The sequence below is a fragment of the Typopeltis vanoorti genome, chromosome 4 (genome assembly GCF_054136105.1).
Source record: "Typopeltis vanoorti isolate ZY-2024b chromosome 4, IOZ_Tvanoo_1.0, whole genome shotgun sequence".
In the NCBI taxonomy this organism is placed as follows: Eukaryota; Metazoa; Arthropoda; class Arachnida; order Uropygi; family Thelyphonidae; genus Typopeltis; species Typopeltis vanoorti.
The window spans coordinates 87,468,209-87,490,810 of NC_143552.1; the positions used below are offsets into that span (position 1 = coordinate 87,468,209).

At 34.7% G+C, this 22,602-nt stretch overlaps 1 protein-coding gene across 2 annotated transcripts in view; it reads left to right on the forward strand.

The window, feature by feature from the left end:
• The window catches only part of CaBP1 (Protein disulfide-isomerase A6 homolog CaBP1), a 208,798-nt gene that overhangs the window by 94,379 nt on the left and 91,817 nt on the right, over positions 1–22,602 (forward strand). For both annotated transcript variants that reach the window (XM_090391328.1, XM_090391330.1), the window contains 2 exons: positions 2,749–2,979; positions 14,291–14,509. In XM_090391328.1, coding sequence (XP_090247454.1) covers positions 2,749–2,979; positions 14,291–14,509 — 450 coding nt within the window. The remainder of the gene's footprint in view (positions 1–2,748; positions 2,980–14,290; positions 14,510–22,602) is intronic.

The following is a 22,602-nucleotide window of genomic DNA, read 5'->3' on the forward strand; positions in this document are numbered from 1 at the left end:
AGAATCGAGACGAAAACAGGTGACTAGTGGTGTGCCACAAGGTTCAGTGCTGGGACCATTGCTGTTTAATTTGTGCATATATGTTATCGGAAATAACCTGAAAGGAAATATTCAGTTGTTTGCTGATGATGCAAAATTAGGTGGAGTAATAGTTAATCAAGGTGATGTCGAGAGCTTACAGGAAGATTTAAATATACTGTCCGCATGGGACAAAAGTTAATGGGTGTCAGTTTAATGTTGAGAAATGTAAAGTAATGCATTTTGAGATAAATAAATTACAAGCTGTGTATAACGTTGATGGCACTGCACTTCAGGAAATAGATGAAGCTAGAGATTTAGAGATGGTGGTAGACAGAGAGTTCAAGTTTAGAGGACATATTGCTAAGGTGGCCCATAAGATTACTTGGCTATTGAAGAACACATTAACAAGTAGAGATAAGAAAGTTGTTCCTCTTTATAAGGCCTTGATATGCCCACAACTGGATTACTGTGCTCAAGTCTGGTGCCCCTGGGTTTTTTGGATGAGGAAGCAGTGGAGAGGATTCAGAGGCGAGTGACCAAGATTGTGAGTGGCCTGTGGAATGTTCTCTATGAAGATAGATTGAAGGTATGTGTATTGCAGAAGTTGGTTGATAGGAGGAAAAGAGGAGATATGATAGAAACATTTAAGTTGCTTAAAGAATTTTAATTTTATAGGTAAGATGCAGGGAAAATGTTTCAGCACTTCATTAGAGGGACCAGAACATGGGGTCATTTCTGGATGTTGAATAAAGGTGTAGTTAGTAGGGTGTAAGGACTACATTTTTTGCTTGGAGAGTGGTGAATGAGTGGAATGTGTTGCCAGAGTCAGTTGCGAGTGCTTTTTCTGTTAATGGGTTCAAGGAGAGGTAAGATAGATTGGGTCTCCTGCGATGAGTCTTGGAACTCCATGGAGGTGCCTGTATAATAATAATAATTTGAGAATATATAGTACATTCTATCTCTAGAGAGGACAGGAGGTATTAGTTTCATCTGTTATACTGTTATCTGGCTCCATCAGATGTGTATCAGTATTTTTGCTTCATAGTTTTATTCAGGAGTGGAAAAACCTTTATTAGGTTGTCATAACAGCAAAAAATAAATAAAAGTTGCATTAATTTCTCTTTCTCACTCAGAACTGCAAATATAATCCTTGCACTTACACCATAAAATCTCATATCAATCTATGCTATATAAAACTTATCTGTTTAATATTTAATGTTTAGAGCCCATTAACAGAAAAAGAGTAACTTTCCTTGGTTTTAAGATTTTGATGTTGAGAAACACTTTTAAAAATAAAGGACAATTTATCATTGTTTATGTAATATAAGCTGTACTTGAACAAGCATCAATTTGTTCTGGTCTGCTTCAGTTAGGGTCTCCAGTTCTTGGTTCCAGCTCTAGATTTTCTACAGAAGTCTAAATAAAAGAAAATACTTTCTGTTAAAAAAATTTCATTTAGTAACATGTAATGTTGTAGTGTGTGTGAGAGAGAATTTTAAATTTCTTCCACTAATTTATTACATATAACTCTCATTATATGCAATTCTGTTATCCATGTTTCTGCATATACAGTTTCATTATTATGATACATAAGGACTGTTGTTGTTTCCTATCCACTATGTTCAGTGGCTCAGTATTCATTTTGTGTCCCTACTGCCTTGTTGGTGTATGCAGTATTGGCTATATCTGTGAATAACTTCCTGCCCATTGAGCAGGATGTCTGGCATAAGAAAAAATAAAAGAAACCAAGTGAAAAGAAGAATGTGAATAATTAGACTAAGTGAAGAAAAGGCCTAACAAATCCCATTCTTCAGCATTGAGGTTGGAAGTTCTGAGTCAGTTTGATTAAAATTGAGTGTAGCATTGACATCCAAAGGACCATGGGATTGGATGATTCTACAATTTGCAAGAGTGCTCAGTCATCTACTAATCTTAGTGTGACTAGCGTAACAATCTTGATGTCATGCAATTGAGAAAATGGAAAGGATGCTGGCTATGTGGATCCAGCATCAAAACCAGCAGAACATGTCTTTTGTCTGGGGTGGTCATACAAGAGAAGGCAAAAGATTTGTATGAAAATCTGATGGAAGATGAAAAGCATCCAACACCTTTTGTCAGAAATTATGGATGGTTCAACTGCTATAAGAGTTGCTATGCCTTCCACAATCTCACCATTACTGGTGTGGCTGCAGCTGTATATCACATTGCCACTGAAGAATTTTGTGAATTTCTCTTCAAAGCAAATGTAGCAGAAGGAGACTACACACCAAGAGGTTATAAGCAGAAGTTAAACTGGAAGTCTGGTTTCAATTGAGAGATTCTTAAAAAAAAATAGCTTTTAGCCTCCTACAAATCAACTTCAGCATGCCAGCTGAAGATGTGATTAAGTTGTGGTGTATTAATTGTGAGAATAAAGAACTACTTTAATAGTTGTTTGTTTTATATGTACTGAATATTTTATTTATTACTCTTATGTCTTAACATGTATGAAAAACAGGCATATTTTAGATTAAATTCATCTTGAAAGATCGGAATCTTGCCCTTTTGGGAATGCAACCTCTATTATCCTATGTTATAAACCTCACTGTTTTATGCATATTCAATACACATGGCGATTCTTGAGAATGCAACCCCCATGTATAATGAGAGTTACCTGTGTTATGCTTAATTGTGTGCGTGTTAGATATTTAAGTTTTTTACTTATAATGAATCTTGTTTTTTTTATAGAACATAGTACAAGTGGGATCAGTTGATGCTGATCAGCATAAGTCATTAGGTGGACAATATGGTGTTAAAGGTTTTCCTACTGTAAAAATTTTTGGAGGAAATAAAAATAGTCCTATAGATTATAATGGACCTAGGACAGCCCAGGGACTAATTGATGCAGCTTTCAAAGAACTGAAAAAAATCGTTGAAGGAAAGCTATCTGGAAAAAAAAGTGATGGAGGCAGGAAAAAGGTATATTTGTTTGGTTGTATTGCTTAAAAAAAAATGTTTGATGGTTTAAAGACAAGGCTCTATATAAATTAGTAATGAGGTCACTTCTGTATGCTATTGTAGTGTTTGCATTTCAGATCTTTATAGGAAGAATTCTACTACTATTAATATTTGCTGTGTTGATTGTTCTTAATTCCTGTTGTGCATTCATGAAAGTTGTACATACTACCATGGTTAATCAAATAAATGTATTTCTACTCAGTAGCTAACTTTCATGTAACTCCCACTCTTGAAAGAGTTGTGAACTTATAGTACATTAGTATTCCATAGGTGGGCTAAGGATTTTTTTTCCTATTTTTATTAATTACAATTTTTTTTAACTTGGTCTAGAAACGCTCCTCTAGAGACCAAATATGGAACTTTTTTAAGCCACTTCAGTATTTGATTTGTACATTTTTCTGATTGCCTTTCAAGTTTATACCTTGTGAATCACAAAGAAACGATTGCATAAGAGCTGATTAAAGTTCAACAAAGAAATTGTGAAAATTTATTATAGAAGTTCCTCTAGGGAGTCAGAGGATTCATTGAAGGATTCATTTAGATACTCCTACTTTAATATCTCTCATTTTTTCTTGACCACATACACTGAGGTTGTACTAACATCTGATTGTAGCCAGTTCCACATGTCAGGAGAACCCTGCCTTAACATGCCTCCTAGCAACATTCTTAGCCAACTTCCAGGTATAACCCAGAGTTTTGCCTCCACCAGCTATGAGCTGCAAAAGTCTCATTAGTGTATATTGTAAGATCCCTTTACTAACTTGCATATATATTATATCTTTCCTCCATCTATTCCTAAAACTTAGACTGTATTCCCTCATGCTGTTTTCAAATGCTCAATTCCATAGCCCAGTTATCATCTCAGTCACTATCTTTTCATCTGTCTCCCCATCTCCTTGGACCCTATATATCCAGGTTATAGGTATCCAGAAATACACACGTATATCTCAGCATCTATAAGGTTTATTAAAATATTTTTTTTTTATTATATAGAGTAACTCACCAAGTTTTTATCAGAAGGTTAGTAAAGTTCAATGTGAACACTTTTTGTAGCTTGACAGATATCAAAATGATACTGAAGCTCTTCCAAGTGTATTCTGGCATCTGAGGTGTTATTAGAACTGCTGCAATGATGCACTGTTTCAAATAGTCCAAATCTTGAACTTTTTTTTCCTCTGGTGCACAGTCTTTATTAAAGCTCCATACAAAAAACTCCACTGGAGTCATATCCAGAGATCTAGGCAGCCAGGCAATTGGGCCTCCGATTCTGATCCAACATGCAGGAAATGTCTCTTTCAGAAATGTAGTAACCTCTTAATGTAAGTGTAGTGGATCACCATCTTGCTGAAATGTGAAACCTGGGGGAATCTGTGGAACAGCGAAGATATTCAGCATGTCAAGGTAAGCATGTCCCATCACTGTGTGCTCTATAAAAAAAAAAGGGGGGGGGGGAATGCCATTTTTGTGCATTCCTAACCAGACAGACACTGACTTTTAGTATGCTCTTTCATTTTTGATCACTTGATGAGGATTCTCAGCAAGAGTCTTTCATTGTTGCAGCTGATCATCTCTCTGAAGGTGCAAATGGTGAAGTTTGTGAACAATGTTGTGTAACTGTTGAACAAAGAATCTGCAGTTTATTATTAGCCTGTCTTACATTAACTTACATGGGCTCTTACCTAGAGAATGGTGCATGCACCTGATCCACAATCTCATTGGTCACATGTTTTTTTGGGTTTTTCCCAGTTTGTGAAACCAAACTTCCACTCTCTTTTAAGGTCTTATCCCACTGAAGAATTGATTTTGATGTGGGAGGATCCACATTCCATTCCTGTCGTGCACACTGCTGAACATGCATATCTGATTTTAATTCAGCTAACCAAAGCATGCACTGCACCTTCTGTTGTGGTATCCATATATCAACTGAGGCAATAGCCGTTCTTATGCTGTTTTTGTGCATGCACACTAGTAATCTTGAAAGTGTGATAAAACAAATCTTGGAGAGATTTCCTATTAACTGAGCTTTAGTTTGAGAAAATGAGTGGTTCTCCCATAAACTGTTATTTTTGGATATCTCTAGCCTTGGATACCCTGTATATATTTATCTGATGAGAATGACTTAGCCACTTTAATGTAGTGGTCTTTTAACTTAAATTCATTGTCTACAACCTTTGTCTCTAGCTTCATCAACTAATTACAACAGTTATCATTAATATAAAACTTTAAATAAAGCAAAACCCAAAACAGTTTATCAAACAATATTTTTTTAAAACAAAAATAAGCTTACCTTTTCAGATAACTCTTAACCAAGATCTTCGATATTCCACCTAGCTGACAAAATTAGATACAGAAAAAATCTGTATTATGGTTTATACTAATTAGGCCTATTGTTCTTCCATAAAACTACTAAGGTTCGAGTTTCAATGGTATTATGGGAAGCAGTATCATGATAACATGACAGAAGTGTATATCTTATTAATACATTTAATTAAATAGAAGTTGCCAACGAAAACTTAAATGTTTTTGTTGTGAAAAACCAAGTGAAAAAAAACTTTACAAAGTTTTTTTCACTTGGTTATGTTATAAATTTATGAGCTAATAGTTTGCTTACACTTGGATAAAGGATTAAACCAAGAATATAATTTCTTGGTATCTTTAATTTATTGTTAAACTTAGTTTGAATTTTCATAAAGAATGGATATTTTATTCCCAGCTGATGTGTAGCAAAGTTAAAACTTTGATGCACATTAGCAGGCCAAATTCCATTTGACAGCACTATTGCATGGTGCATCCCTGTTATGTGTTGTAAAACTCATGCTGGTTGACAACAGTTTTTACATTTGGGAAAAAAAATGAGATCAGGGAAAAAGGGAAGAGCTACATGCGTGCGCACACACAAAAAAAAGAAGGCAAACAGTTGAGATCCTTAAAATTATTTAAAAGATCGTATCTGTTTTTGTCCTCTTAGTCTGTTATACTGACATGGTATTTTTCTAATTCCTTTGAGGTTGTTCCAGTAGCTGACTTTTCAAGGACCCTTTTATAACTGTGTGATAGATACCTTAATTTAATTTGATATTTAATATTCTATTTGATATTTAATAATTTAGTACCCTCATAATGTTAACTTAGTTTCATACAATACAGAATGCAGTTGGGTCAGTGGGATCTCAAATGGTCAACTCATTCGAGATCCCACTAGGTATTCGCCATCCAAATGAATACCTATTAATGTTTCACACCATGGAAATTTAGGATTCCACATTAAATCATATGTCCTAGTTGGTTCTCCACATTCTTTGTGGGCTACAGTTATGTACAAGGGTGGTCTGAAAAGTTATATAGCTGTCTGAAGCAAAAGTGTTGTCTGTATCCCTTGAAATGAATAAAATTGATGTTTGCTATTTGGCCACATGGCCTAGACACATTGAATACATTTTTAGTACATCTAAATAGCCAGCACCCTAAAATCCACTTTACACTGGAACTAGAAGCCAATGACTGTCTGCCCTTCTTGGACACACTGATCACACGTCTTCCAGAAGGTTCTTTATCATTCTCGGTTTATAGAAAATCCACACATACAGGGAGATATTTACACAAACAATCACACCATCACCCTTCTCGACAATATGGGATCTTAGAAACACTAACCCATAGAGCTAGAGCAATTTGTTCCAATGACGTTGCTCTCACTGCTGAATTTTCTCACCTGCATCACACCTTCCTGACCAATGGCAATAATCCCCATAAGATAGATAAAATACTAAATGCTCCCCAGAAATCTCCCCCAATATCCCACCACAGAAGACAACAAAATTATCACCATCTCATACATTAAAGGCACATCTGAAACAAAAACCAACTACATACCATATTTAAACATTATGTGAAATTGGCAACTCTCATCCGTTCACCTAAGGACAGATTCTTTCCTTTATCACATCCAGGAAGCTATGAAGTGCCCTGTTCATGTCATCGAGTCTACTATGGACAGACAGGAAGAACTATGGACATCTGCCTCAGTGAACACAAAAAATATATCCGGCACTTTTACTGTGGCAAGTCCGGGTCTGGCAGACCATGCTTTGGATATCCCAGCACACAGGATCAATTGGAAAAAAACAAAAGTACTGCATAGAAGCTTTTACAAATCAGAAAGGTTGTTTCTGGAATCAACAGAAGCCTTGAAACATACTCCAAACCTCAACAAGTATGGCTGTATAAATCTACCAAAGAATTGGGAGACAGTCATCCTAAGACCAAATTATTATTATTATTTTTTTTTTTAACTTAGATGGTGTTAGATTGTGATAGAGTGGAAATTTATGAACTCCTATTTTATCACAGTCTAACATGCTTTTCCAAACAAAAGAATGAGATAAATACAGTAAATTGCCTCTAAGTGTAAAATAAGTAATATGTATCAAGCATGTTCTGCTATAAAAGGGTAAATAAGTATGTATTTTGTGCCATTCGCAAATGTGATTAAATTAATATTGAAGGTATGAAACAGTAACAGAGCATTATAAAAGTTCATGTATAAAAGAATTATAAAATGTAAGCACAAATTCAACAGTTGGGGGGAGGGGGGGAGTCAAGTCCAAAGGTCACGGAGCCGTAACGCGAGGGAGCAGCTCGCCCCAAGCAAACAACGTGACGTCAGCGTACGTGTGATAGCGGGGGAGAGAATGGACACCGTGACATAATAGCATGTGAGAGTTGGCTGGACATCGAAAAGGGCGAGAAACGTCGAAGAAAAGAGGGAAATATAAGGGTCATGTGACCCTTATATTTCCCTCTTTTTATATTTCCCTTATATTTCGTGGTGGCGTAGGGTGTGAGTGCCCTCGGTATCGGAGGGTTCCTGATAGGCAGCTACGGTCTTGGTAGCCGTATTCTCTGCGAAAAGAAGCAAGTCCGGCTGTCCACAGAAGGCCAGTTTCCTGTGAACCTATGAAGCACTAAAGAGCCAAAAAGGGGAAGATAAATAAACTTTGTTTGTGTTTCACAGAACACGAATGAAAGATATGTGCCATGTTACTATGTTATAGAAGAACATTAATGATATGGGATAAGATTGTATTGCTATCAGTTTAGAGGGATATTGAATTTAATCTTACTATCTGTCATTGTGTTTAAGTTTGCCTTTATATTGAATGAAGTTAAGGATATGTTAGAGTAAAGAATTGGCATAATGTAAAGAGATTGTGAAAGATATGAATGTTATCTTGTGTAGTCTGACAGAGCTACGGAGTTTTAGATTGATTGTGATAATAGTACATGATTAATGCATTAGCGAAGGTCAATATAATTCTTACTTTAGGAAGCTACTGTATAATATTTTATAAGTGTAATAGTAGTGTTTGAATATTATATATCTTGTCTGGAGCTCCCTTAAGATGGGATTTTAATTTATGTTGTTATGTGTATCAACTTTTGAGTATAATAAACCTTGCTTTTGATTCTAACAAAGACTTTCTGTGATTTCTGGAATCCGATGCACTGCTTATAAAATATTAATGCGAACCTATGCGGGATATTAAAAGGGTATATTTTGGCCACGTCTGCAGAGTTGATAGGTATCATTAAATACTGTCCTGAGATTACCTCTTGGTTGTTAATATTAATAATCTAATAGTGCTAAGTGGCGCGGCGAAACAAAATAAATTTCTTGGCATTTTACGAAAGGTAAATCTCGGACACTCTGATACTCTGGTACTGCCTCGATCTCGAGGAAATTCCATTGTCCCTCAGAGGTACCACATGTTACCCGATAGAGTGTATTACGGAGATATAGCATAAAAGGTTAAAATAGTTGTGATAAGAAAGAAAGCGACACAACAATGGTGCCTAATTAGGATTTTAGTCTGTGTTGCGCACTACAATTACTTATACTAGTCCCACTGTTATACTGGATTGCAGTTGTCTCGCTACTGCAACAAATTTTGTTTGTGTGCTCTGAAGATGCTGGACATAATATCTGCGCAATATTAGCATTTAAGTTAATAAATAGTTATTTTCTTATCAATCTGTGTTTGCATCTATACCGTTAAAATCCAATCAACATGTGCAACGAAATAAGCTCTTCCACATATGGATAAAATTGAATATCGTGTGGTTATAAAATTCTTTGTAAAAGAAGGTTTAACGGCAAAAGAAAATCATTCAAAGTTCATAAACATTTATGGGCCCATTTCTCCTTCATTGTCAACAATTAAGAAATTGGCTGCTGAGTTTAAACGTGGCCGTACCAGCCTTGAAGATGATCCACATGAAGGATTCCAGAAAGTATAACAACAACAGAAATCATTGATCAAGTGCACGATATGGTATTGGATGACCGGCGAGTCAAAGTGCATGAAATTGCTGAGACTATAGGCATTTCAAAAGAACATGTAGGATAAATTTTGCATGAAGAATTGCAAAAGAAAAAGCTTTGTGCATGAAAAATGCACTCGCATGAAAATCTCTGAACAGTGCTTGAAGCATTTTAACAAGAATAAAACTGATTTTGTGCGTTGATTTATTACTATGGATGAGACTTGGATTCACCATTACACACCAGAATCCAAACAGTGGACAGAAGCCGGTTGTTCACCAAAGAAGACAGTCAGTTCCATCAGCAGGAAAGGTCATAGCATCGATGTTTTTGGGATGCTAAAGGCATTTTGTTTATTAATTATCTTAAAGAATAAAACAATAACCAGGGAATATTATTTCAATCTTTTAACCAGACTAAATGAAAAAAGTCCCGAGGAAAGACTCAGTTTGCAGAAGAAAAAAATCATCTTTCATCAGGATAATGCACCTGCCCACAAAGGTGTTTTGGCAATGGTAAAATTAAGGGATCTGCACTATGAATTGTTGGAACATCCACCCTATTCCCCAGATTTGGCTCCCTCTGACTTTTATGTCTTCCCAAAACTAAAACTCGCTGGTCAGTGCCCCCCCCCCCCCCCCCGAATCAAGAGGTGATTGCAGCTGTAGAGGGGGGGAGTATTTGCAGATCTTACTGAGAACCACTATAGGGACAGGATAATGGTATTAGAGCATCACTGGAATAAATGTATTAGTCTTGAGGGAGATTATGTTGAAAAATAATTTTGAAATTATAACTTCGTTTTTTCATTGTTAGGCCGAGAACTTTTCAGACCACCCACGTAAGTAGTCCAGTCATGAAGTTACTTCATGTATAAACTTTGTTTGCTTACACTTGGATAAAGGATGAAACCAATAATATAATTTTTTGGTATCTTTTAATTTATAGTATAACCAAGTGGGGAAAAAACCTTCAACAAGTCAGTGAAGGTTGAAACTGTTTCATCTTTTAGATGAATCAGTTTTAACAATCTTCATTATCTTTGATCATATACTTTTCTGCCAGAATGAGTTACAGGTAGAAATTTCATTTTGATATACACTAATGGACTTTCTGAGTGAACTACTATAAATTCAAGAATGTTCCAGTAATGTATTACAAAACAGCCTACTCCAAAACTTCATATTTTTTCTAAGGTTTTGAATAGGCACATTGTTAGCTTCGAGTTGTGATCACAATTCTATCTTGAATTTGACAGGCTCAGCTCCTTTCATCAGATCTTTCATGTTGAACTTTTATTTTTGCTCCATTTCAGATTGGTAAGAATTGTTTTCATCATTTATATTGACACATTCAGAATGGGATGAATGTGTTTAGTCATTCTGAAGATGGTAGAAGGTATCCCTAATGAGAATATTAGGGATACCTTTCTAATATTCTTATTAAATTACTACTAATTTTTCTTGGAATAGTAATAATAATTGTATTTATTTAATGGACCTGCTCGGGACTTGGACTAGTCATTATTAACACCATCTTTCAACATAAAGATGTGCACAAGTTCACATGGAGAGAAGGCACAAGAAATAAGAAGTATCATTAATATGTCATTGTTAATAGTGATATCATAATGCTCATTCGGGATAAGATTGTACGGAGTATTAGAAATCGGAAGTGACCATTACTTAGTACTAAGCAGGATAAACATGGATATCACATTCAAAAGAACAGTATGTAAGAAAGTTTTAAAAAGAATTAAAGTTGAGCAACTTTTACAGATAAATGGTAAACTCAACTATGCAAACATTATTGAAGAAAATTTGAAGCAATTTGAAAACAAGAACCAAGTCTTGGATTCTTGGTAGAAAAGTCTAAAGAAGACATTGATTGATTCAGCTAGGGAGGTATATGGTGAAGTTGTCTGCAAGGATAGAAAAATAAGAGCATCATGGTGGACATAAGAAGTTAAAGAAGCAGTCTTAGAAAAGAAGAAAGCATACCGAAAGTGCGTAGCAAATAAGTCGGCAGATGCCCTAAAAGAATACAGAGAAAAATATAAGTGAACTAATCGATGTGTACAAGTAGCCCAACAAGTTATGGGAAGAATTTGATAAGAGTGTGGAAAATAAATATCAGGAAGTGGCAAAATGTTCTGGAGGTTAGTGAAGCTTAAAAATGGAGGAAAGAGTACTGTAAAAGGAATCAAATATGATAAGAGTGACATGAAAACTGAAGAGAAGGATATCCTAGATGTCTGGAGTAATTACTTTGAAAGACAGTGACAGAACCGTACTAAAAAATTTTCAAGAGAAATGCAAATAGGAGTACATATCAATACCTGAGATAGAAAAAGCTTTCAAAAACTTGAAATATGGAAAGGCATCTGGTTTCAAATTGCTTAGGTATGGAGGTATAAAAGTTTTGCAGTGGCTACACTGCATAATTCATAGAGCCTGGATAGAAGGTCAAATCCCCAATGACTGGTGTCGAGCTCTCATTTTACTTATCTATAATAAAGCACATGGAGCTGAATGTGAGAATTACAAATTTCTCTACTGATTGTTCCAGGTAAGATTTATGCAAGCATACTTGAAAATAGGTTGGTTGAGAAAGATTGTGGAAGAGAAACTTGGAGAAGAACAAGCTGATTTCAAGCCAAATAGATTGTGTCAAGATCGGATTTTCACTTTAAGACAAATAATTGAGAAATCGTGGGAATATGACAAGGATCTCTAGTAAAGGTATATGACAAGGTGACAGAGAAAAGTTTTCAGAGCACTTCAATTATATGGGGTGAATATAACATACAGAGCAATACATAGTCTATATTTAAGTAGTCAGTCACCAGTTAGAATTGAAGGAAATACAGGAAGATGGTTTGATATAAAATCAGTGGTAAGACAATGATGCACATTATTTCCATTCTTATTCATCTATATAGATCACATTATTACAAAAAGTGGCATTAGGCCTGATATTAGAATTGGAGATGTCAGACTTAGCTCTTTGCTTTATGCAGATGATGTTGCACTCCTAAACATGCCTAGTGCAAGCCTCAAGAATTCTCTAACTATATTGAATAACAGATGTCACATGAAAATCGGCAATTGACTATGAAAATACGCAGGAACATAGAAACTTGAACTGCATTCTGAATATATTATAGAACAAGTAACATATAGTGGGTAGCCAGCTGAATAAATTTGCATGGAATAAGAGAAATTAGTCAAAACACTAACCTAGCAGAATGCAGGTAGAGTTCAGTTAGAAATAAAGCACTTTATCAAAGACTAGAGACCACACACATATGAGGGTTCTGAGAAAAATTAGGTGTGTGGACAAATGGTGTCAATGGCAGAATCATAATAAAAATGAAGATATTAGAAAGAAACTTGACACTATTAGCATTCAAGAATGTATAAGCAGAGCTAATCTAAGGTGGTATGGCCATTTTTAAATAGAATGGGAGGAATGGTTAGCAAAACAGGTGTTTGATGCCAAGATGGTAGGAAATAGACCCAAAGGAAGACCAAGGTCTAGGTGGATTGATTCAGTCAGAAGTGTATTAGAAGCACGAAATGTTAGATATGGCAATATTGGAGTGCTCGCAAGTAATAGGATTTGGAGGAAAATTGTTGATAGGAGATTAATAATAATCTAAACTTAATGATGTAGTGCTATCATAGTAACCTGAACACTCCTTGGGGTTACATATCAGAAAATTAATGATGGTGATAATTTTTCTTTTGTATAAAAATAGAAATGTCCATCACCAAATAGCAGGTATTTTACAATATAGTGATGTGGGTCAGTATGAGTGAGATTCTAATTTTGGCCATCAACACACACACACACACACCATTGTTCCACAGTTCCACCACCTAGATGGAAACTTCCACAAGGGGTCCACTAACTTGGATTGTTTGTGCTTTTTGTATAGTTGTTTTTTGGAGCAAGAAACTGACTTTGACAGATCTTTGTACATTTTTGCATTGCTAGTGTCCAACTGTCATTCTGCTGACTAGTTGCTTTCAATGGTGACCTTCAGTGAGGGTTTTGTTGACCTTTTTTGTCCTAGAATTAGATGTGTCATGGGTGTTTATGGTTAATTATCATCTTAGGATACTGTTCATGCACTCTGTGTCATTGTATGATAGCTGTCACTTGCTGATTATCTTATAAGTTTTCTTCCTTTTGCTTGCCTCAAGCATCTACACTTCCTACTTTTGTCCCAATTGTAGGAGTTGGTTTCATCTATTTTGCATTATTCCATATACATCATAACTGCCATGTGCCATCAGCAACCAACTAGGTGTGCTGTATTCAAGATGGATTCACCTGATCAAAAGGTTATACCATGCATTTCCCCATGACTGCAACTTGAACTTTAAGAGTTTCACAAGCATATGCTCATTTATATTGTTACTAGCATTGTGTACTTGCATAATAAGTTCTGTTCTAACATAATTCAGTATTGTTAGTAGAGAACTTGATTGCTTCTGATCATGACTGATTTTAAAAAGAAATCATTAGAAAAATTTCTTTGAGCTGTAGGTGCAACTCAGAATCATTCTAGTTAAGTAAATGAGAATGTCATTCAGATATAATGTATCTGAATAACATTCTCATTTACTTCCTTAGTGAAAAATTATTTCAAAATGAAGCATCTTGAATACTTTTATTCAGTTTTAGTGTTGCAATCTAAAATTAATTGGTGTCCATTACTACCAAAGATGACATGCTGTTTGCAAAGTGATTATATATCAAACATGCAATTACTGATAAGCCGAAAAATTGATTTCATGATATGGTACTGAAAATCATATGGTCGCTGTTCTTTTATTTCTTTATTTTGGGGGAGGGGGAATTGTTCAGATTCTTTATAATGTTAAATGTGGATACATATTTTTCATTAGGCTAAATAAATAATAACTCTGCATTTAAATCTAGGGGGATAAAAAAGATGTTATAGAGCTGACAGATTCCAATTTTGAAGACATGGTACTTCAGAGCAACGATATGTGGCTGGTGGAATTTTTTGCTCCATGGTGTCAACACTGCAAAAATTTGGAACCCCATTGGGCTGAAGCAGCAACAGAACTGAAAGGAAAAATTAAACTGGGAGCATTGGATGCTACTGTTCACACTATAACTGCAAGTAAATATGATGTAAGTTTTGAATATACATTAAATGATAATTTTTTTCTTTTTTTTTTTTTCTTAATCATTGTCATAACAAGTTATTCATTATCAGTGAAATTTTGTATTGCAATGATGGCTTCCATGAAAATATCTTGTAATTTGTAAGCTGTGTATGTAATACATTTGGGTGTACTTTAGAGTAATGATATAGGATGAGAAGAATTTTTTTGTTCTCTCTATAAATATACACATTGCACAGGTTATTGGAAGACAAAATCACATCACTACTTAAGAGATGATGTAAATAACCACTTATTTTGCCTAAAAATAGCCTTTGTGTGTGCATTTATATCACCTGCACATGAGAAGTTGCAAAATCTAAAACACATCTTGAGATTTTTGGGAAAGAAATTAAGGAGAAGGTAAAAATCTGGGTGTTTAAATAGCTGGATGTTGTCTATGGGGAAAACATGAAAGCTCTTCCAAAGAATTGAGTTGGATAAAATAGAAGAAAATTAATTCAGTTCAGTTACTTTCAAGCTGAACAGTAAATGAATGCTAACAAGTAGCTGTTCATACTCTTTGGGTCTTTAAGTGGAGGAATAATGTCATTCATCAGATCATTGCCCATGAAAATACATAAATTGAAAATCTGAGACAGAGATGAGAGGATTATTTAACTCCATAAGTTTGAAGTTTTTGGCACACCGTGATATTATATGAAGTTTGAGCAGAAAAGGATACCTAGTTTCTTTGAAGAAGGCCTGGGATCTAATATGCTTAAGCCAGGAATGGCTAGAACTGTCAGTCTGAGAAGAGAAATTGGATCTAGTTTGAAGAAATTTTGAGTATTATAAAATGTAAGGAAAAGTGCAGTAAGTTTTTTTGTGAGAAGTAAGATAAGACTGTATTTTAAAGTACAAAACATTTTTCTTTCTAGTTGAAAAATGGCAGAGAGTTATGGCGTAGATGATCCTGGAATGATTGGGCACTACAAATCTTGTCAAATGAAGAACAGAAATGAAATATATTATCAGCAAAGCTATGAATAGAATTAGTGAACAGACAGAGGTGATTTGTAGGAAGAAGAAAAAAATGGTTCTAAATATAAAGAACAGAGGTGCTCTGGCCTTCATTGCTGGGGAAATCTAAGGAAAAGAAAGTGTGCACCATGATGCATAGTGAATGAACAGAGAATCCACATGCAAAATGATAGAAAGCAAACCTCCAAATCGGTAGTTTAATAAACAGTATTAGTGCCAGATGTGATCATATGTTCTGAAAATGTCAAAAGTAACTACATAAGTTTCATGAACATAAGTTGCAAAGTCTTCAAACTTTCTGTGACTTGCATTCAGCATCAAGTGAAGATTAAATACTGCATCAGCTGTGACTTGTGGTTTACAGGACACAACTAGCTGATGCACCTCTGATGGCCAACTTTTGTCACTCTTGTTTATAATTCATGAATAAAGGCTTACTTCCAGGCTGCAGGGCCTGATACTAGGACCTGTTGCTATCATAGCTGTACAGGATATCCATATTAAAATTCAGATATTCCACAATTTAAAAATATAAAAATGAATGAAAGTTAAGAGGTTAGTGATAAAGCACTTTATAAGCATAGATATTTAAACGTGTTTACTTTTGGATGTCACAGCAAGATGTTTTTGAGATATTTTATTTGTCTTTGGCTGCTGAAGTTTAGCTAAAATATGAAATAAATTAAAATTAGTTATTGGAGGCTAATTATAGCTTTGTGTGTGGTGTCAAGTGTTGCAATGTTATTTGTATGTAAACATTATGTCGTTTATGAAATATGTTGTCAGTGATAAGGGAAGCGAAAGTTACTGCTGTAATTCACATTGTGGGACTTGATGCATAAAAGATTGTGAAATGAACTGTTATAATTTCCGCATTTCATTTTGAAGTTATAATTAAATCATCTTTCCTGCACTGCGAAGAAAGAACTATTATCATTACAAGTTCAGCGTGAAAGCAGTAATGGTGGCGCATGATGGTGGACTGGAGCGGTAGTTTCTCTGTTGCATTCTGATCATGCATAGAAGCAAAAATAACATTGCTAGGTGTTCAGCTAGAGAAAACTGAGTTTGTATCTTCAGTATATGAAGACTGCACAGAAATGAGATGAAAAGTTAAAATTGAAAGACTGGGAGAGGATATCCTTGCATAAAGAAATGTATGAAAAATTTGTAGTCATTTCTTCAGAAGCTTTCATATAGACGGCAAGGTTGTTCTGAAGTGACAGACATGTTAAGATTTTAAGGAGAATGTTTAGACTTTCAGTTAGAAAGTTAATTCATTCTAAAGCAATATGGTTTTTAGTAGTTTATTTGATGAAGCTTGCTGCTGCTTTCATATAGAAAGTGAAGTTACAGAATTGTCTTGGATGAAAAGATGTTTTATTCATTCTGTGATTTTAAGATACAAGAAGAATTTTTCACTCGTATTGCTATCATAGAGCACATTTATGCTTTGTGTTAGTCTTTCTTCTGTCTGAACTCATAAAAGAATAAAAGTTCTGTATACTAAGGTTCCAGAAGTTGTTGTCCATATAGGATAATAACTGTTAGTTTATGTGATTAAAAGGAAGTTGTGCAAGGTGTTTTTCTTGATGTAGAATGGAGAGTACATTGGTGCTTGGGTTGATAAGTGGTGTTGATTTCATGTTACATATATTTGTGTAATTTGTAAATTAAAGATTTTTATTTTGATTAAAAAAATGTTTGAAGACTCGATGTTTTAACAAGTTAAATGGTTACTAAGGTTAATAGCGAGATATGTGATATCCTGGGATATGAACCTGTACAAGGTTAGATTAGATGTTTAATTTCAATGTTTTCTTTTAAATTTAAGAGTTTAAACCACTCAGAGTGCATGGGAAGAAGTAAAAATACATCCCCCCCCCCATATATATATATATTTTTTTTTTAAAGATATTAAGCAATTTTATAAACTTGGTTTTAATCCTTTTTTCCCAAGTAAGCAAACAGACAAGTTTACACTTGCAGTATTTTCAGGTCTGAGGCAACTCATGGTAAAGGTGGAGTAAGCTCTGATCGCTTTCCTTAGTATCTCCCATAATGCAAAGCACATCTCCTTGTGGACATGTATGATGCTATGCACCAAGAGAAGGTCCACTACCCAGACCGGTTTCGACCTTTATTGAGGCCTCGTCAGTGGGAGCCAGATCCTGAGATGCCAAGGTTGAAGTAATGCAGAACTTATAAATTTTACCTATACAAGTTGCCACAAGGTGCTTTGACCTTATTAAATAAAAATCTCAAGATGAGAGAAAGATGTAGAAAGTTTTTTACCTTGGGTATACTGTACATTAATTAAAGGTTGAAACTGGTCTGGGTAGTAGCTCTTCCCCTCAGTGCATAGCATCATACATCTCTGCAAGGAGATGTGCTTTGCATTATGGGAGATACTAAGGAAAGTGATCAGAGCTTACTCCATCTTTACCACGAGTTGCCTCAGACCTGAAAATACTTCAGGTGCAAACTTGATTTACCTGTCTGTTTGCTTACTTGGGAAAAAAAGATTAAAACCAAGTTTATAAAATTGCTTGCTATCTCTTTAACGTGTAGTATATCCAAGGTAAAAAACTTTCTACATCTTTCTCTCATCCTGAGATTTTTATTTAATAAGGTCAAAGCACCTTGTGGCAACTTGTATAGGTAAAATTTATAATTTCTGCATTACTTCAACCTTGGCATCTCAGGATCTGGCTCCCACTGATGAGACCTCAATAAAGGTCGAAACCGGTCTGGGTAGTGGCCCTTCCTTCGATGCATAGCATCATACATGTCCGCAAGGAGATGTGCTTTGCATTATGGGAGATACTAAGGAAAACGATCAGAGCTTACTCCACCTGTACCACAAGTTGCCTCAGACCAGAAAATACTTCAGGTGCAAACTTGACTTACCAGTCAAGTCTATAAAATTGCTTGATATCTTGAACGTATAGTATACCCAAGGTAAAAAACTTTCTATATACACACACGCACACATACAGCTATCCTTCTGATGAAATGCTAGAGGAGACATGGAGTTTGCAGTTGGTCTTATGAGAGGTAATTTGTTGTGATCATCTGCACAGGTCCATTTGGATTTTCTATGAACTATTGCTTTGCTGATGGTTTGCAGAAAATTGAAATAATATTGTAATGATACACATGTGAAAAACTAATGCAAAACAAGATGTTTTAAAAAATATTTTTCTTTCTGTATTATTTAGATTTTATTTCGCTTTTTTTATAATATTTTTATTTTACTGATCAGTGAATTTCCTAATTATTTCTTAGATGCTACAGACTCTGTAGATGGTATATTAATATTTTACAAAAGTGTGATAGGGGGTTAAGGAGTAAAAGCACCAAACTTAAAAAGTTTTATATACTTTTGTAACCTTTTGCTATTTTTCTACACACTTATCCAGATATTTTCATTTATTTTTTTTAAGATTTGGATTAATTTATAAAATGATTTTGTTTAACAAAAATAATTATCTTGAGTAAATTTTTTTGAGAAGAAATAAAATTGTGGGCTAAGTGATTAGATAACTGATTTACACCATGAAAGGATTTATGTAATTTCATTATCACGTTGTTCAATATGATTACTGAGAGGTGCACATATAGTCTTACAGTATTCCTATAAAACAATAACAGTGTTCAAATTATTATGCAGAAATATGGAATTAGTTCAAAAATACATGGGCATCCTATAACTGAAAGCACACCTCATTTTCTGAATTAGTGAAATTAGTTCAGTGGAAGAAAAAAAAATGTGATATATATATATATATATATATATATCACATCTGGATGAGTCTGCATAGAAAAATAGTGAAAGATTACAAAAATAAACATTCTTAAATTTCGTGCTCTTACTACCTAACTACCCTATCACACTTGTAAAATATTATTATCCCATTTACAGAGTCTGAGTCTGTAGTATCTAAGTAAGAAGGAAAAAAATAATGTTTTAGGAAATAAACAGAAATTAGAAATTTGTTAGTATTATAAATAAACATGAAATTTATTATAAATTTATGAATTAAACAGAAATCACTGATCAGTAACAAAATATTAATTTCACTTTATACAGAATAAAACCTCATGAAATAAATGATATAGAAAGAAACTATATTTTCTAAAATGTCTTCTTTTTTTGCATCCATGCTGATGGGGTATCGGCATGAATGCTAAAAGAGTGTTCAAATGAACTGGCTATTCCTTTGACAAGGCTGTATAATTTGAATCTCAGAATAGGGAAAATTTTGCAGGAGTGGAAACAATGTATGGTGACCATATTGCACAAAGGTGGTGCAAAGACTGATGTATCCACTATTGACCCATCGCTATCTCTGCGGTGGGGATGAAGATTTTGGATAGTTAGGGCTCGCATTCCGAAATGGATTGGCAGAGAATCTGTATTTTACAATGATCAGCATGGGATTACTAAGGGAATGTCATGTTTCAGCAACTTGTTCATTATATAATAATGTTAACATTATTATAGAATGAACTTTCATTTATACAAGGGGGAATGGATATACCATGAAACTTTTAGATTTTGCTAAGGCTTTTGATAGAATACAGCATGGAAAACTGTTGCATAATTTGGATTATTATAAAATTTGGCATGAATAAGAGTATGGCTGACTGATAGATATCAAAAAGTGGTATATGTGGAGAGGATTCTGAGTCTGAAAGATTTAAGCCAACCAGTGGTGTGCCCTAAGGATCAGTCTTTGATGTTATTTATTCAATCTATACATTAATGACATTGGGAAGGATTTGACATGCAACTTTCAGTGATTTGCTGATGAAAGATGGGGAGTAGTCAGGATTGCAGCCAATATGCAGTACTAACAGAATAATTTTAATAGGGTGGAATTGTGGGCATGTGAAAATGGCTGTCAGTTCAATGTTAGTAAATGTAAAGTCATGCACTTTGGTGTGATTAGATATCGAATACCATATATATTGGGGGAATGATGCTAAAAGAAACTGATCAGACTAATCTGAATCTGAATCCAACATCTTATCTACTAAAACCTTAGAGTTTTAGTAGATAAGAAGTTGGAGTTCAAGGACCATATAGCAAAGATTTCAAATACAACTAAGAGGATAATTGCAATGTTGACATGTAAAGATTAGGAATCATTTTTGCCTCTTTACAAGACCTAGATAAGACCACTCACATGACTCTTGTGTGTAGATCTGGTGTCCCGGTTGGTTTCCATGGTGATTCTGTTGCAGTGGAGAGAGAGAGAGAGAGAATTAAAAATGATATCTGGATTATGGAATACTGATTATGAAGACAGATTGAGAATTTATAGACTGCAGACACTAGCAAACTGGAGAAAGAGGGTTGATATGATCAAGACTTAACAAGTTTCTGAAAGGGTAATACAGCATGTCAGTAGATGGAATTTTTCATTTTATGGATAGTAGGGAAAGGACAAGAGGGCATCCTTGGAGGATGAGAATGAATACTGTCAAGAAGGGTGTGAGAGCTATATTTTTCTCTGATTTGTATTATTGGAATGGATTGCCATTGGATGTTGTATGTGCAGGTTGCGTGAATGAATTCAAGAACAAGTATGGCAACTGGTGTGGATAGTATGTGGCCTCCCTTGATGAGTCCCTGACTTCCTGGAGGTATCTTAATAATACTATGAGACCAGATAACTCATCTTAATTTACTTTTTCACATCTTATCTATGCAGGAATTTGAGGAAGATAATGAGGATGATGTGAGGAAATATGTGTTATATTTGAGTGTTGTGATGGTACTATTTGGAAGCACATGAACTTCCACTAAGTAGAAGCTTTCAAAAAGAAGCTGCACGTTTTGACTAGGCCAGAAGGTACACCTATTGAGTAGAGATAATAAATTTTCTGCATTTGACCCTTTCAAAATCAGACTTGGGTTTGTTGGATTTTTTGCTGTTGTGTACTGTGGTAAGCTGAGTGCAAATCTGGAGTTTGTCTGAAGACATTTGTGATAAACCTTATTTTACTCAGTGGTACACAAGAGAACCAGTTAGGTTAGTTAGGTTAGTGACTTTGGATTCTGTGAGGACTGGAGGGTTTAAAAGCCTTCATTCCATCTAGAAAAATTTGAAGTGTTAGGATGAGAACAGATACAGGAATCGCACCACAAAAAGGAGCAATGGAAGTCATTGAGGTCATCCTGCTTAGCACTGTTGTAATGTTGATGGACATGAGACAGACTACTAGGCAAACAATTCTGAAACAAGGTTTCGGAATCCTAAGAGGAGCACCAAATTTTATATTTGCAAGAAAACTGGTTTTGAAAATCTTGGGTGTTAGGAAAATGGTAAAAGGTTATCTGGTATATTCTGTCACATGGATGGATAGTTTGTTAGATCATTACTAACAGCAGATACTTTGATATCCCTTTCAGCTAGATTAGTGGAATCGAAGTGAAGTTAGTTTCAATTGTGAATCTCATTCTTTGTGTCTTTTGTTACAAAAAAAAATGACCCTTCAGAGTTGATCAGATGTTAATAGTTATCAGAATTTAGTAGGCAGTAAATGGCTACAGAATTCATTGTGGTGAAGAATAGTTAATTACTAACCCGTTAAGGTTGCATGCAGAAATAACAGTTTACGTTTATATGGTAGTGCAAAGTGTTTGTTAGTATTAATGTTAGAAATAGCTGTGAAAACCTTTTGCATGTATTGATAATTTTTGGTCTTTTTTTTAATTTTTAATTGTTGATAGATGTTTTTCTGATCTACCAAATAGCTATTTATATTTCATGGTTAATGGAGAAGAGTTGAAGAGCTAGGCTTGTGCTGGGCTTTATGACTCATGTCTAGCCAGTTAGGAAGTTTAATGGGTTTTTAGGCCTTTTGCTCAAAATTAATAATAGAGAAAAGAAGAGAATACAATTTAGAAACACATATTGCATTTATTGACTTTGAAAACGCATTTGACAAAGTTAAAAGAAGCATTTTATTTAACATATTAAAAGAAAGACAAATACCAAATAATATCCTAAAAGCTATCATAAGTATATATGAAAATAATCAAATACAAATAAGATTAAATCATGA